The sequence below is a fragment of the Triturus cristatus genome, chromosome 11 (genome assembly GCF_964204655.1).
Source record: "Triturus cristatus chromosome 11, aTriCri1.1, whole genome shotgun sequence".
Classification (NCBI taxonomy): Eukaryota; Metazoa; Chordata; class Amphibia; order Caudata; family Salamandridae; genus Triturus; species Triturus cristatus.
Window position 1 is genome coordinate 571,261,297 of NC_140594.1, and position 17,748 is coordinate 571,279,044.

The window sequence follows — 17,748 nt, forward strand, 5'->3', positions numbered from 1 at the left end:
CTAATGTAGGCAATAGTCCCATTCTTCCCATTCTAAAACGGGGCGATGGAACAGGAGATAAGACTTACAGATTCATGATCGATTTGAGGGAAGTTAATAAAATAGTAATCCCTCAATATACTGTCGTCTCTGATATTACGACCTTGTTGACATTAATTCCACCTACAGCAACTGTATTCTCTGATATTGACCTCAGGAACGCCTTTTTCTCTATTCCTATACATGAAGACAGTAAATATATTTTTGTGTTTTCATTACGAGGTCGCTAATTTAGATTTTGTAGGACAGAAAGCCCTAGCATTTACAGTCAAGCACTTAAGCGACAGTTGGACGAACTTCTTTTGCCACCAGGAGTTACACTTGTGCAATATGTCGATGACATTTTGCTAGCTGCACACACAGTGGAGCATTGTAAAGAGGCCACTCTTTCTCTCTTGCCGCACCTTGCTGTTAAGGGACATAAAGTCTCCAAGAATAAGTTACAATATTGTCAATCTGAGGTCCCTTACTTAGGTCACCTCTTGTCTAAAGAAGGTCGCACTCTGATTAAAGACAGGATTCAAACTATCCTAAAAATTCCTATTCCAAGTACCAAGAAAGAAGGCAGGGCACTTATTGGAATGACTTTCTACTGTAGACAGTGGATCCCAAATATCTCCCTTATCATCAAACCTCTTTTGTCCCTTGTTACTAAAGACACTCCCTCACCTTTACCATGGACATCTGAATGTCAGGAAGCATATCAGCAGCTCTGTGCATCCCTTTGTTCTGCTCCAGTGTTAGGCACTCCAGACTATACAAAGCCTTTCATACAATATGTACACTAGAGAGAAGGATGTGCATTATCAGTTTTAACACAGCCATATTGTAATAAGCATCGTCCATGTGATTATTTTTCAGCTGTATTAGACCCAGTGGCCAAGGACTTCCAGGTTGCCTAAGAGCGGTTGCCGCCACAGCAATTTCTATATGCCAATCTGAGGGAATAGTGTTGAGTAATAAGCTTATGGTCATGGTACGACATTCCGTGGATGCACTTCTGTATCAGACTAAGACACAACACTTGACTAGTGCTAGACTTACAGGATACAAACTTACGCTTTTGGCACCCCATATCACACTTAAGAGATGTTTGACATTGAACCCAGCTACATTGTTACCTTTGCCAGCGACACAAGCTCATGATTTGCATGACTGTATTTTCCTAACAGAAGAACAGACTAAGCGAAGAATAGATCTAAAGGATACACCTTTCTTAGACCCTGAGGGAAAACTGTGGGTGAATGGTTCTTGTTTGAGATTATCTGATGGCACCACCTCTGCATCCTATGCCATAACTACATTACAGACTATGGTGGAAACAGCCCATATCCCACAAAAATCTGCCCAAGCAGCTGAACTCATTGCGCTCTGGAGGGCTTGTGAACTTAGTCAGGGATTAAGAGTGAACATTTATACAGACAGTCAGTATGCATTTGGTGTGGCACACAACTTTGGCAAGCTCTGGAAGGAACAGGGATTCCTAACCTCCCATGGCTCTAAGATACAACATGGTGAATTGGTAAACAGTCTTCTTACTGCCTTCACATTGCCAAAGAGTATAGCCATTATCAAATGTAGTGCCCACAAGAAACAGACAAAGTGGGACAAGGAAATGCTTTTGCTGACTAAATTGCATGAGAAACTGCAAGCGCACTCACAAGTAAAATATATGTCCTACGCTCCCGAGCTGAAAGATGGGAAAACATGTATACAGAGATTAAGGACATACAGCAGTCAGCCACTGAACAAGAAAGTGCAGAATGGCAAAAGGAAGGCAAGTTAGATGATGAAGGATGTTGGAGATCAAAAGAGATGTCGAAATGAAAATTGCCCTATGTCTGTGTATTACCTTTTGTGACTATGGCTCATGGACCTGCTCACATTAGTGCCAAAAACATCATTTCCCAATTGAATCCAGTCTGGGATAGTCCGCTCATTCAGAAAATGGCTGAGCATGAGGTTAAAAATTGTATGATTTGCTTACAGCACAATCCTGGAAAGGGAGTATCAACCTCTACTGGTGGATTTTCTCCGCCTCAAGTGCCCTTTGAAGCACTCCAGATGGACTACATCCAATTGGAGTGCTGTAACCACCTAAAATATGTACTAGTGGTGGTTTGTTCCTTTAGTAAGTGGGTAGAAGCCTATCCCACCAAAGACAACACAGGCTTGACAACAGCTAAAATTCTGTTGAAAGATTTCTTCCCTCGTTTTGGAGTTTGTAGAGTTTTATGGAGCGATAATAGCCCCCACTTCACTGGCCAGATAATAGAGTACCTAATAAAAGGTTTAGGGGTAAAGCAGAAGTTTCATGCTGCTAATTATCCCCAGGCAGCGGGTTTGGTAGAAAGATACAATGCCACCCTGAAACTCAAATTGGCAAAAATTCAAGCAACAACGGGCCATAAATGGCCAGATGCTTTGCCACTCGCTTTGCTATCTGTTCGTTCCATCCCACACAGTAAGATTGGACTTTTTCCCAACAAGATAGTCTTTGGTAGACTTATGAATGTATGGGGACCCCCCAAGACCAAATATGATTAAAGAAATACAGTAACTTGTTTTGAGTGACTATCTTAGAAACTTGACTGAAAAACTGTTTCTGATTCATCAGCATTTGCGTGAAGCTATTCCAGACAAATCGGAGGGTCCAGCCCATGGTCTCCAACCCGGCGAGTTCGTGATTATCAGAAACTTCCAAAGTTCTAAGAATCTGGAACCTCATTGGAAGAACATCGAGCAAGTGCTGCTGGCAACCCGAACTGCTGTATCAAACTACGCCTTCAGTAACAAGGTACGATCTACGACCAAGGAAGGGATGGAGCAGATAGAGATACCGGAGGACCGATTTCAATTAGTGGAACGGTTCGGCTGCGACGCGGTGGGATCACAGAATCGGCTGAGCTAGGTTCACAGGGGGTTGTGATACGTGTTCAGTGTTGCCTGGATCTCTCTCTGACCTGTGGTGTATCGATACCGAGAAGGAGACATGCAGAGACTGGGATCTAAGTTGCAGTTGCGAAAAAAAGACAAGCCTCTGTGTATGCTGACTCTGATCATACTCTTGATAATCTTGGCAGCAGTTTTTTGGACAATGCAGAAAGTGATTCCGGCCCGAACCCTATTGCCCGCTACTACCCCTGTCCCCACAGAACACTTTTATTACACTCTTCCCTACCATGAGAAAAAGCACTGGATGGCCTACCTCGATAACACTTTTATACAAATGCTACATCATGCCCACAATGCTACCAACACTGCCAACTGCTGGGTGTGTGGAATGATGCCAGCTCACCTGAAGAAGGGAGGAATGCCTTTTATCCCCTTGCCATTCTCACTTAATGGCTCCTGTAGAGCCTGGTTTGCATTATTGTGGGCCTCTGAAATAAGTCACAAAGTTTTTGCTGATGTAGGTAGACTCAACACCCAGCTCAACAGGGTTTGTTACCCCGATGAAGAAGGAGATCCCCAAGCCAAAGGAACTGCATGGGAAATGAAGGAATATCGCAGAGGGAATTCCTCCACCATATATGTTTTTCCCAACACCCGAACAGCCAAGGGTAATGGACCGCCTGTTGTAGCTGTAACTAGCAGTATTGGCAGTATTCCTGAGAGGAAAAGCGACTGTATCAATGTTTTAAATATCACTGGAATGAATAATAGAACTTTCCTATCTTCCCATAACACGTACTTTATTTGTGGAAACAAAGGTTGCTATCATCTATCTACCAGTCAGTTGGTCCGGTATCTGTTATGTGTCTTTCTTGCTTACCTCTGTGTTCTTAGCACTTGCCTCTCATCACAAAGACCTGAAATTCTTTAATGACATTTCTTTAAATAGATACAAACGGACCATAAATAGTGATGAAGTAGATCAGAATGATACAGCTTTACAGCAATACATTGATTTTAATTTAGGACTCTTTTTCTTCGTTGGTGCAGCCCTAAAGAGTAGAAAGATTAGAAGCCTGACTAGAGTAGTAGAAGCAGTAACTAGTCAGACAGCAATGGCTCTAGGAACTATTACAGAAGAGCTCCAAATTACAAGAATTGTAACTCTTCAAAATAGAATGGTACTTGATGTAGTGCTTGCTGATCGTGGTGGAGCATGCCACATCATCGGTAGTAGCTGCTGTGTGTTCATACCTGACCACGCCCCTTCTGTCTGTAACGCCATTTCAAAATGACACAAAATAGCTGCAGAAATTCACAAGATGAAAGGAACCTGGTCCTGGTCTGAATGGTTACAGGGACTTATCTCCACCTGGGGTTGGAAATTATTAATGTTAATAGTAGTCATAGGAGGCATCTTTCTCACCTGTTGCTGCTGCATTCAATGTGCCCCTATGATATGCACCACTTGTATAAATATCTGTAGTAGTATTAAACCCTCCCCAGCCAATGTTCATGAATTGAATAGAGAAATGATTATGCACACCGAAATTCATGAACTAATGAATATTAATGTACACGATTAATATATGTACCTTCTAGAATGTATTCAGCACATCTGAAAAGGAAGGACTGTGAAACCTTAAAATCTGAATCTCTTGTTTTCTAATTCAGCTGTGCTTCATCCATGCTCACCTTTGACCTGTTTTAAGCCTGACTCTATCCTCGACACCACACTTGCATAAACATTCGGTCACAAATCTAAGTTGAGACATTGTAGGCTGCGTAAACATGCAAAGTCAGCACAAAAAAACAGCTGAGGTCTGCACTGTGGGTTTTTGTGTGTATTTTAAACAATGATAAAGCCTTAGACAAAGTTTGTTCAGATAAGCCTAGCTTGTAATGCAGCTTCAAGATGTGACAGTTACACAAGGCACCAAGGTTGTTGATTCTTACCGATTGACTCATTTGTGTGTTCTTCCCAGAGCTCTATTTATCTCTGGGCTGAGCTCTATTTATCTATGTCTGTGGTTTTCCCTATATAAACCCCCGTAACCATCGCTCAGGGTGCTCTCTCCTTGGGTATCTTGATGGTACTTGTCGGATGGAGACCCATTCATGAATGATTAAAATAAATGACCTATGGTTTGACTTCGCTCCAGTGTCGTTTCCTCCTTACTTGTTCAGAACCCGTGGCGAAGTGCTGTGACCCTGCACCAGCAGATTATTAATAATTTGCTCAATAAAAAATTCCTCACAAAAAGGAAAGGGGTGGGGGAGGGTCCAAGGGATATGTTTAAAGACCAGCTACAGTATAAATCCCCAAATCAACATATACTATACATCAATACTGTGGGTCTGATGTTCTGTATAGAAAAACACTGACAGGACAGACAAGTGGAGGCAACAAAAACCAAAAAGGATATGTCCAAAAGGTATAGTTCCCATCACCCACCAAAGGTGGCTATCATCATCTGGGAACTAAGGACAGTACCAAGAGAACCAACCACTCTGATGGTAATGGTGGTTGTCCAGTTGTCCCAGGCGTAAATGTAAACGGTAGGGTGATGGTTGCAGTGCAAAAAAGTGATATAAACAACAAAAAGAAAAGTGCTATTAAAAATGGCTACCAAGATGCTATAAGTTTTATTCTGGCGCTATCTTGATGTCACTTTAAAAACAGTGCGAAGACAGCTTAGCAAATAACTGTCAGATTGACGGTCTACATGTTTCGGCTTCTGGACCTTAGAGTCCAAGCTCTCATCAGGACCATATTGACGCTACTGCAAAGAAGTGTATGAAAAATCAGAAAAGCAAAAGGTTATTATCCAAGTTGGTATATAATACAACCTGATTGGTTCTGTGTGTCCCTATGGAACAGTTACAGGTCAGAGGAACCTAGATAAAAAGAAAGCTCAACTTAATCTTGTACAATGTCAGTGTAATTACAGATACATTTTATAATACTCATAGATGTATTACATGGCCGAAATAAAATCGATACTCGGTATGTGCACTTACCCGGAAAATTGTGGGTGCGCACCTCGCCTCGCCTGGCATCTGCTCAGGGTTTTTGAGGCACCGCTCTACAAAAGGAAATTTCAAGGTAGGTTTTAGATAATATTCCCCAATGGACAGGACCAGTTTAGTTCACGGAGAATAAAAGAAATAACCAAATGGAGTGCTTAGCTGAGCAAGTGTAAAAACATGGCAGGGTCGTGGTCTATTAACCAAAGCGGGGGGAACCAGAAGGAATTCCCTCTTGTATTGTATTCTAAATGTATTCAAATATATCACGTGCTTCCATAGGACAGGTAAATGTTAATAACCTACAAGCACTGAAAACAACATGTTAGCCTTTACAAGAAGAGTGACGTGTCCTTAGTGCATACAGATTTGAGGTGAAACCCCTAGAAGTCTATAGAAAATAGAAACGCCTCATCACCCTTTAGAGGAGAAGGCGACATTGGAAAATCTCCATCCTGCTCCACACAGGTCACAGTGAGACGCACCAGAGCTGCCACTGGTAACTTGGGAGCACGCGAAAAGGGCGCGTGAATCAGAAGAGTGAAAAACGCACTGCTTCAGTAATAATATGCCAAGGACAACACGCAAACACCCACCAGTCCGTCGGTACCCCGCTCTGTCATCCGAGCTGGAAGGGGAGGTGCCGAACGGGCAGGAGAAGCATCGTTATATCGCGTACGTGTGCGAAAACAACTTCCGTGTCAATGGCTACGGAACGTTCAAAGATCCAAAATACGTGTGTTCAAGGTTAGTTGGGAAATGTAGTTTTGAATGCAGGGGAGTATCTACACACTGTCCTCGATAACCAGAAATTGAGAGGGACTGATTGCGAGATCAAAGCCCAATCGATTTTTGGAATCGATTCTATTAGGAAAACCGAATTTAATTAAAAACGATTTTTCAAGAAAACGATTTTTTGAGGGTACAGTAAGGGTATGGAAAAATATGAAGGAGCCGGCTGTCAAGATGATGATCTTATAAACAGTCAGGATGTACTGCATCCTTCATCTAACTGCTCTCGTATAAATCACGTGATCAAGTCAAAATATAAATATGTAAATATACACGGGCTTCAGCATATGGTCAAAGATATTGATGAAAGAATCATGATAGGATACAGATAGGCTGCGGGTTAAGTGATCTATGAGTTTAAAGTGACGACCACGGAATGTCGTCATTCAGACCCAACGTATCACTTTTAAGTTTGAAAACCCATTTCTGTTCTATATTGAACAGAAATTTTGTAATATCCGTAACATGTTTAGGAATATGGGGTTGTTCCAAAACCAGCCATCTCACAGGTCTAACAGTGCCACCTGCTGACTCTCAAACAGGCTTATAATAATACATAAATGTTTCTTTTTACTGCAGTCCTGTTTTGTTTACAGAAAGCGAGTTGCATTTTTTAAAAAAAGTTTACTTTACTTAAATGCAATCACAGGATTGTGGTACGCTGACCCCAGAAGGCCACCATCCCTATGATAGAATCCAATTGTAGTGAGCTGCAACTTTCTATCTACTTCATGAATGCTGATGAGATGTGTCAGTTTGTGACCCATTGCGATTCACAATTTTGTGAACCGACCTATCAGTTCATAGGTTGGTTAGCAAAATCAGTTTTCATTCGCAAAAAGACAATGCACAATTTGCATCCACTTTTTGCAAATGGATATTCTGTACTTCTGGCCAAGTGCCATCTCAGATTAGCGCACTAATGTATCCCTAGTCTCACTAGTGCATACTATTTGGATAAATGAAATATGCGTTACCACATTAACTTTTAGATTTTCAAGTTTACATTCTCATCTAGCATGTGTTAATCTGAAAAGACCATATGGAAACAGAGGATTTGAATGATGGGCTTCTGAGGTTTTCAGTTATGACTGACCAAAGAATGGATTCCTGGCTGAATTTCACTGTTTTTTTTTTTAAAGGGTTCCTTTATCTTAATTTGCCACAATCAAATAGAAGTCGTATTAAATATTAAAAACGAAACCATAGGAAGTATTTAAGTTAATTTTAAACGTGTCTGCCTACACCAGGGAAGAAGGTGGAGTTCTGTGTCCCTTGTGGTGGTGTGCTGCAAAAGCAGACTGATGACATGAAGTGGGAGCGTGGGGTAATATACTGGGTTCTCAAATGATTGATTTAAATCCTAGAATCAGTAAAGAACAAACAGGACATGCCTTGGATCCTGTGGTGGTCCTCTGAAAAACTGAAATATCAAACAAACAAGAGAAACGAGAAAGAGGAGAAAGAAAAACAGACCGGTACAAAGAGAAGAGAAATGTGGATGGGCTTCTAGAAAGATAGAATATAAAGTCAGGAAGAGAACAGAGGGGTTGCTGCATTATTTCTAAAAGTCTAGTGACAGACTCGAGTTTAAAAAAATAAATTATTATTTTATTCATGAAGAAGTGCTGAACATAAAAAAGTCTAAGTGTATGAATGAGTCTCTTCTAGAAGGATATAACAATATCATACATCTGTACCACCTGAAGGCACAGGGCAGCATATCTTGTAAAGCCAATGACCATTAATGGGAACATCAACAGGCCGCACTTGGCATGTGTAAAATACATTTTTTTATCAATCTTCTCACCCTTCATTCACACACTCAAGACACACCTCTATGCACTCTCCCCAGGACCCAGATTGTTTAATACTTCTTGAGGCTTCTCTGTCCACATATATGTATCGTTTGGCCAGCATACAAAAGCCCATTCCTGAATATCAGCTTTCCATTGAAGTTAATTTTACACTTCTTTTCATGCAAGCATGAGTCTGAAACAATAAAAGTTCTTACTGGCTCTCAGCAATGGGTCACCAACCCAGATTCCCATAATCATTTGCTTGGTCTCCTTATTGACTTGTTCCCAAGAGGGTTTACAAAACTGGAGTTTTGCTTTAGAAAGTGAAGGTTGATGTTTGACTCCAAGGGGGAATTTGCCAGGTTGGGCATTTTTTTTTTTTTAATACAAGCAAGGCAGATTGATGATCCGTGTCTAACTGTAATGTATTGGTACCTCAACACTGCTGTAAATTGCCGTCATTCGTACACTATTGCGTGGGAGTGTACAAACTTAAGCTATCACTGAAACACTCTGCTAGAATTTATTTTTAGGGAAAATGCAGTTTGATGTCGCAAAACTCACTCCCTGCATGGGTTTAAAATTCTAATGAGAAGAATAGCCCACCCTGGAGGAAAGATTTTCTTACAGATTCCAAAACTTAATACAATAGCAATCAAAATTCAACAATCGTTGAACCTGTCAGGAAAATATTATCCAAGAGGGAAGTGAAAACGTGAGTATGAGGCCACATATCATTTGAAATGAAAAGTACATTACCCGACTAATCCTTCAGCCAACTGCAGTTTTCAGACCTGTATATGAAGACTTAGACATATTATAAACATTTCTTAGCACATAATTTGGCAAAGGACAATAGCAATTCTCAACAATTCCATGAGTACTTGTTAACTGGAGTGGAGAAGTGTGGCTCAATGGTTAGAGTGGCAGACCTCGATGCAGAGCACTGGTCCGGGACCAGGGTTCGATTCCCGTCACAGCAGGGTCTCGGGCTATAAATTCCGCTGACCGGATATTCTCGCCTCAGAGCCTATTCTAATCATGGATCCCACGCTGCAACTCTGGGCAATAGCTTGCTTAATCTCCACAACGGCCCCAACAGCGCTGGGATGCCTGGCCTCACCATGGGGGTGCCCAGGAGTGGACACCTCACATGGAAAGCCAGGAAGGGTTCCACAGCGGTATGAGTAAAAGCGCCAGGATGCCCCCGTTGGGGGTGGCAGTGCGCTATACAAGTACAAACACATTTACATTTACATTTACATAACTGCTAATACTAGGCTGATTTCCGTGAGGATATGCTTTGCGTCCGTCACATTTCTGGTCATGAGGTTGGAGCTGCCATTTATCTGTTACTTATTTCATTAGTGTCTTCTATGGTTCTTCATTCTGAGATAATCATGATTTTACTTTATTATAGAAACGTTGTTAGCTCTTTCTTCGTGGCATCCATTATCTCAATGTCCAGAAGCAAGCTTAAATAGGGAAATTATTGGTTGTGTAAGTTCTGATGTAAGCATGCGTACATACATGATAATATGGCCGGTGTCAAGTGATTTTTGTGCAGTTTGTTTGTCGTTGTGGGGTCACAGTGTTGCCTTTCATCCAACTGGGGCATCCAATTATTTGACCAGCTGTCCAGTAGATATCCAAAAGTGTTTTCTCAAGTGGGCCAAAGAAAACCAGCAAAATATCTGGCAACTGACCATACTTCCAAGACAAAATCTGTCCTTATAAATGCTAGAGGAGCGGAGCTTACCATCTTTTCCATGGGATTTCGATATCCAAAAGCCTCGATAGTGAAACTCTGCAAGCCTGCCTACAAGCGGGAACCAACAATTATAAAGGGAACTTTCAAACGGATAGCCATCAGTATCCCTAAAGTAAAGTCTCTTAAGCAGCACCGTCTGCCAAAGCTCAATCTAGACATGGGGCTGACAGTGTGCTCTTGGAATATCAGAAGGCTTAATAACATGCTCAGAAAACCATAAGTAATGAAGAACTTGGATCTAGACTATATAGTTTGCCTACAGAACACCTGACAGACAACAGGAAGCTGCTGACAAGATTATAACAAAATATTTGCTCCAGCCCATCTGTCAATAAAATAAGGGGCACCCCTCTGGCAGAGTAGCAACGCATATAAGTAAAAGGCTGAGGGCAAACATAATACCACTCTATACAGGTGCTAATGATTTTGTGATAATCAAACTGGACGTAAATTCCAATTTAACAATGATCTTCAGTAATGTATATGTCTATTCTCTATTGGCGAAGAACTCCCAGGCAAAAAGTATAGTTTCAATAGTGAGAGACCAGTGGATGAGTCATTTAAAAAAGCTGTTTTTGGATACAGGCAGGTGACTTCAACTCCAATTTGCTGGACAATGCAAATGCACCAATTTGGCAGAAAATAGATGACACAGAGTAGAAAAATCCTCCACTAAAAAGAGCAGCAGCAAATTTGACAATGTTACTGCACTGGCGGCAACTCATCTGAATGACCTAGGCCTTCATAGTATTAATGGAAGAAACCTATCTGACCAACTGGCCTCATATGCCTGAATTTGCCAAAAACTGATGTCAACTTTGGATTATATCTGGGTCTCAGGGCAACATTTCTCAAGAGTAAAAACCTAACAGTGTTGCATACAGGGATCAGTGATCACACAATTTTAATGTGCCACTTAGAATATAGAATAAGTAACGCCAATCTATAAAATTAGATGGCGATCACAGCATTAAGAAGATGAGAGTGAGAAACTCAAATGCCGCCTTAGGAGGATCTCAAATGAATTTAGAGGTATGGCAAATAGCTGGCACATAGCTATCGGGATAATCCAGGATAATTTGCAATTATCCAGAGCCTGCTCAGTCATAAAAAAGTCTCACGTCAATAATTTCCAATGAGGTAAAGAAATCAGACTGCTGAAAAGAAAGGTAAACTTTACTGCACAACAGCTTCCATGTTTAGGCCTCAAAATCGTCAACCCCCCGTGCCCTTTGGCTCCTTGTCCACGATTACTGAGATAAAAAAATACTCCGGTGCATTGCAACATTACAGTAGCACCGTGGCCCAGATATATAGCTGAAAAGCTGGTGGACTACCACCAGTGTACTGGATGCACAGCAAAATATTTGTATAATACTGTTTAGACCAATTAATCTGAAAGACAACAAAAGAATCAAGCACAATTTTCGATTCACAATGTTAATCTAAAAATGATTATTCTCATTAACGAACGAATGGTTGTTGATCATCAATTAAACTCAAAATTGAAATTGTTCATACATGTTACAGTGGTGAGATCTATAACATTTGCATGTTGGAAGAACAACAATAAATCAAGAACAAATAAACAATACAGCTAACAATGACTATTGTACACAAAATATCAAAGTTCTGCCCAATGCATTTCGGGATTGAGAAAAATCCCTTCTTCAGGGGCCTCTGAAAAGAAAATTAGAAAACCGTATTGAAAGTTGTCATCATAATGGATTAAAAAATGATCAAAAAATAAACAATGCTCAAGATGCAAGGTCAGTGACCAGAGTGTGAAATGGTTCCTGTGTGCTTACGGCCCATAGCAATGATCAACGTAGAATGAAGAAGTGCGTGAGGAAAAAAGACGAAAGACTAGTGCAGGAATTTGGAATGTAAAACGTGGACACCAAAAGCATACCGGAAAGGTGAAACAAAATGGACACATGGCACATGACGTGACTGATGTGAAGCGCTCTGTTAGTAAAAGTTTGTGGTAACTGCTTGTGATGTGCTTACTATTGAAAAGAAGCTTTAAGAATTCCTGTTAGCTGTATACTTTCTGGATGAGAGAGAACGTGTGCGCTGGCTGGGTCTCTGTTGTAAAAAATGGAATATATGAGCTGAGTGCCAATAGAAAGAAAAAACTGGGAAAGAAAACTGTAACTGTTGTGAAATGCCTGTCTGTCAAAAACTTTATTTCGGTCTTTTATGACCATAAAAGTATACAAAATAGGCAGCATACAATTCATTAGAATAAGAGAATAAAAAGGTAAAATGACATCCAGCCCTGAAATTCAAAACTGTCACAAATCCAAATCCAGTAAGCCAATAAAGTGCATGTAGAAAATGTATACTGTGCAAAAGGCAAGAGCTAATAGATACCAACACTATATAGGAAGTTTCAATAAAATCAATAAAAAAACAGTTAATTAATTTTAAACAGCGTTGGAAATCTTATAATTACTCATACGTTAGTAGTTGAGTTAAATTTGTATCTTCAAAATACCTTTGTTTTGGTCTATATGGCCTTAAAAGTTTGTGTACAATATAATCGGAAACGTGACAATGTAATCCAAATCGTAACAGTATGTGGTTAGGACACATCGAACAAAGATATAAGAATCAGGGTGCTACATCTACGAGTGCGAAAGAAGATTTCGCCGCACTGACCAGTGAGCACACCTGTAAGTTCGAAAAAGTGCAAGTGCAATAATAACAAAAATTAACAAGCATTTGCAATGCAATAGGTCTCGCATTTGCAAAAGTTTGAGCTAGTGGTATTGTAAATGACAAACCTTTGACCTAAGTATTGGTTTTGAAAACGGATAAATAAATGCCATTGTCATTTATAATGTCAATAGCTTAAAGTTTTGCACTGTAAATGACAATGCTTTTTATTCATGGTTAAAAAAAGAAATAAAATGCATTGTCATTTATAATAGCAATAGCTCAAACGAGACCTATTGCATTGTAAATGCTTGTTTTGTGATAATGGGGTGCTCTTTGGAATGGAAGAGAGAGGGTGATTATGGGGTGCTTTGTGGAATGGATGAGAGAGGGGTGTAATAATGGGGTGCTGACTGGAATGGGGAGAGAGGGTGATAATGGGGTGATCCTTGGAATGGAGGAGAGGGGTGTAATAATGGGGTACTCCGTGGAATGGACGAGAGAGGGTGTGATAATGGGGTGCTCCTTGGAATGGATGAGAGAGGGTTGGGATAATGGGGTGCTCCTTGGAATGGGGGAGAAGGATGTGATAATGGAGTGATCCTTGGAGTGGAGGAGAGGGGTATGATAATGGGGTGCTCCCATGATTGGAGGAGAGGGGTGTGATAATGGGGTGCTCCTGTGTGCTCGTTTGACCGGTGGAGACAGAGATGACCCCAGCAGAACTGAAAAGGTGAAGCACTGGAGCAGAAAAGATGCTTAGAAATTGAGCACCCACGGGGGGCTCCTTGGTTGCTCCTGGACCCCACTGCCCCCATCTCCCAGAGGACGACTCCACTCGCAGAGATGGTTTCACTGCGACTGGGGTTGTTAACATACAGGCTGCCTGACGATTGATTTAGGGAGACAGACAGGGGCACAGGATGTTTGAGAGGGCCCGAGTCACTCTGGAGATTGACTGGTGGTGGGAGGGCAGAGCCTTTGAGGCGGGAGGGCAGAGTCTATGGAGGGACGGTGGGTGTGGGGTAGGTGGGGGGGGGATAATAGAACAGAACCACCAGGGCAAAAAAGGCAGTATCTATGGAGTCACGAGGGTGAAGTTACTAGGTGCGGTCATTGCAGGTAGGGAGTAGAATCACAAAGGCGAGAAGGGCAGAGTTACTGGAGGGACGAGGGAGCAGTAGGGCCGGTTATTGTAGGTACTAGGGGAGAACCACCGGGGCAAGAAGAGCTAGGTCACCGAAGGCATGAGGGAGCAATAACTAGGGCCAGTGACCGAGGGCAATAGTGCAGAACCATCTAGGCAAGAAGGTGAGTCGTATGAGTAGTTAGTAGGACCCGGCGTCTCTGAATAACATGCACACGCAAGCCAGGTGACACTCAATGACACGTGTTACTTACCCTGTAGAACATAGAGGCTCACACTAGGGGAATGTCACTGTGCGATACCACCCCCGACACACAACTAGCCCGACCCTCCTTAGAGCCCTGTAACTACGGAAACATTTACCGTCCTCTTAGTGGTCCCAAGATGGACTGGGGAAAAGCTCAGCAGGGGACCCAAGCACTTTCACGCAGGTGTCACCCTGCTGTAACAGTGCGAGCCCAGTGCTCAAAGGGGCGGGCCGGAGCAGGGTGCAGCAAACGACAACGTCTGGCGTAAATAAAGCCGGTGGCTTTCCGCGCCGGACTGCGCCGCAGAAGCTGGTTATAGTCTGACCGCCATGGCGAAGTTTGAAGTGCCTGCGTTCATCCAGCAATACATAGATTGTATGGACGCAACATCTGTGTTGTGCCAATGGATGGCTCAGTGACAAGTACAGGTAAAGTAGCAAAATGCCTGATCGGGGAGCCTAATTACTACAAAAAAAGTAGAAGAGTAGCGAGAAAATGCTTTACCAAGGAACCTCAACAAATGAACATGCGGGAAATGCTACGCCAGCCAATTTGACCTTGTAAATAGACCGCGGCCCAATGAGCCTTTGAGCTACTAACCAATCCTGAAGTTCGCGTACACTCACCAATCAAAAACGTACGCGTTCCTGGCCAGCGGCAGTGAAGGCAAACAAAGTGCTCTTGTGGGTCCTGGACTGGCGGCGGTGATCGGGGCCACACAGCGCCTTCGAGCTTCCGGGCCGGCAGGGATATCAGCTCACCACGATCCCCTCTGCTCACAGGTCGGCGGCAACCAGCGCCTCTGTTCACGATGTGCAGGCGCTTTGGCTGGCAGCTTGATCCAGCGCTGTGGAAGCGCAGACACACAGTTCTTCAGATTTGTATTGCGGAGTGTCGACGCGTGTTTATTTTTTGCATCGCGCTTTTACGCGATACAAAAAATAAACACACGCTGCCATTGCAAAAAAAAGGTACACACCATATCTTCCGCTGTGGCCTTAAATGTTAAAGCCCTTATAGTCGAATAGCATTCAGAGTATATAGTCTAACAAAAGTACTCTAACAAAACCTACTGAGAGGGCGTCGTGGGAGCTGGGATAATGAGAACTACCAGTAAGTAACTAACACTCACTGTGACCCCTAAACAAACAGTATGACAATCTCGCTGATTGTACCTTTCTTGGTACCTTAAATGAACGCTATACTCACATTATGTCCGTAAACTGAACAAAATAATGAAACCTGATCTACCAAACTTCCTTGTTAGCGAGCACAAGTGGGATTGACGAATTAACCAGGGAACCCCATTCATTTCCTGGTAGCCCAACTAGAACAAATAAGCAGAGCCCTGCACTTAGCACTGAAGGTTCCCAATTACATGCGTAAGACTGCCATCATCCAGTCCAGGTATGATGATGCATTCTGGAACCTCCAGTGAATGCATAAAGAGAACAAGCAAAACAGAAAGCAGCTCCACATCCGGGCCGGGGAGGAGACCTGGAAGGGCGAGGGCTGCCCGCGCATGCGCGGTACCTGTCACTTTCGCGTGCCCAGTGGCGGCGCGTGCAGCCGGTGCAGACAGCGCCTGTCCCCTTCCGGGGCTCCCGTGGTGAAGAGGGAGCCCCGGCGCCAGAGAGGAAGTGTGGGAGCTGAAGTCCCGGGTCCCAGGAGGGGGCCCGGGTGAAGAGCGGCAGATAGCTGTGCGGGCTCCCATGACTAAGGAGAGAGCCCCGCGTCGTGCTGGCTGTAGTGGAGCTGGAGTGCTCCGAAAGCGCCGCAGCCAGCCGTCGTTGAGGAGGATTCCCCACGCAGACCGGGTGAGTAGGCCACTCCAACAAAAGGGCAAGTTTACAAAAAAAACACAAAAAAAACAAAAGAGAAACTGCATGTTGGCTTGCGAGAGAAGGGGGACAGGAGATGTGCACGCCGCGTGGCTGTAAGCGCGTACACAGGCTCCAATCCGCCAAAAGCCTGCACGTGCCCATCTCCTGTCCCACTTCCGAGGCAAGTCAGCAACAATAGATCTCGCTGCGTTCGCCAGGCGAGACCTAAAAAGCACAGGCATAAATACAATAGGAAAGAAATCAATTGCAATAACCATCCAATGCTGAAAAAAAATTAATAAAATCGATACAATTGATGATATGTCTGGAGAGGGTTATACATAAGATATCTCGATGTAGAAATAATCATTTCATGGTTAAAAAAGTCTAAAATAATTAAAAGAATAAGAGAAATTTTTCCTCGCTCCTTATTATGCACAGTAGAATGATCTATACACTAGCAGCAGGGGTGGTTATTATCTTTTTTTCTTTTTCTAAGAAGGCCCAACGCCTGCGCCACATTACGTTTAAGAACCGAGAAACAGCAAAGACAATGGGCTTGGAGGTATCATACTTCAAAATTCTAAATGCCTCCAGACATCGCACGAACCCCATATTCCTACACATCTGAATAAGCGAACACTGTCTTGCCAATTTATAGCCAGGGTAGAAAAATAAGACATGCAGCTCGGTCCCCTCCTGATGGTTACAAGCGGGGCACCCACCATGACCCGTTGCAAACCATTTGGAGGTGAAGGCCCGCAAAGGGAGGGTACTAAATCTAAACTGAAGGTATAATTTTCTTGCTGGGAACGGTAAAATGTCATCCAAAAAGGGTTCTAATTTATACTTGTCTTTCACAGCGAGAAATTCAACAGTCAGAACACCTAGGTTCGGATTCCCATGTAAGACTTCCAGTTTGTGAGTTCGATAGATTCTCGCCAGTTCAGTTCGTGAAACTGTAGAGCAAGTTTCTTCAGGGTTGCTCCAGAGGGCTGGTTTGCCTATCCTTATGCACTCTTTCCCTATATGTGCAAATAAGGCGATTTTTATTTCTGCCCCGGGAAGGCCTAGAAGCTCTTTGGTTTCTACCTGATAATCTACCAGTTCCGGGGTCACCCACATCCTGCGCCAGAAAGCTAGAGGTCTAAAAGTAACCTCATTTTCAATCGGCCTTATACCTAAATCTAGCCGCAGGGGGGTTAGCGGAGTGCTAGGAGAGAGACCCAGAATTTGTCTTAAGAAACTGTTCTCAGCTTTACTCAGAAGACTAAATGGACAATGTCCCCAAAGTTCAGTCCCATACAACGTGGCTCCCCTTGCTTGTGCCCTATATATTTCAATAATAGGCCCAGTTGGTTTAAAGGTGGATTCCCTCAGTAATTTAGCGATCCCTCCGGCAGTCTGCGCCAATTTAAGCTTAGTTTTGGCCATTTGTGGCCCCCAGTCCATGTTTTCAGTAAGGGTGACACACAAATAGTGGAATACAGGTACCCTTTCCAGTGCTATACCTTCTAAATGGGGGTTTGGACGTGTTTTCTTGGGT

The 17,748-nt window shown here is 42.9% G+C and overlaps 1 protein-coding gene across 10 annotated transcripts in view; it reads right to left on the reverse strand.

Moving 5' to 3' along the window:
* ZBTB38 (zinc finger and BTB domain containing 38) overlaps positions 1-17,748 on the reverse strand; it is a 308,287-nt gene that overhangs the window by 50,708 nt on the left and 239,831 nt on the right. For 3 of the 10 annotated variants that reach the window (XM_085633670.1, XM_085633669.1, XM_085633668.1), the window contains 2 exons: positions 5,956-6,020; positions 5,785-5,832 (listed from right to left, as the gene is read on the reverse strand). The exons of the other annotated variants lie outside the window; for them this stretch is intronic. In XM_085633670.1, the coding sequence (XP_085489796.1) occupies positions 5,785-5,832; positions 5,956-5,994 (87 nt within the window). In that variant the 5' untranslated portion in view covers positions 5,995-6,020. The remainder of the gene's footprint in view (positions 1-5,784; positions 5,833-5,955; positions 6,021-17,748) is intronic. 10 annotated transcript variants of the gene reach the window in all.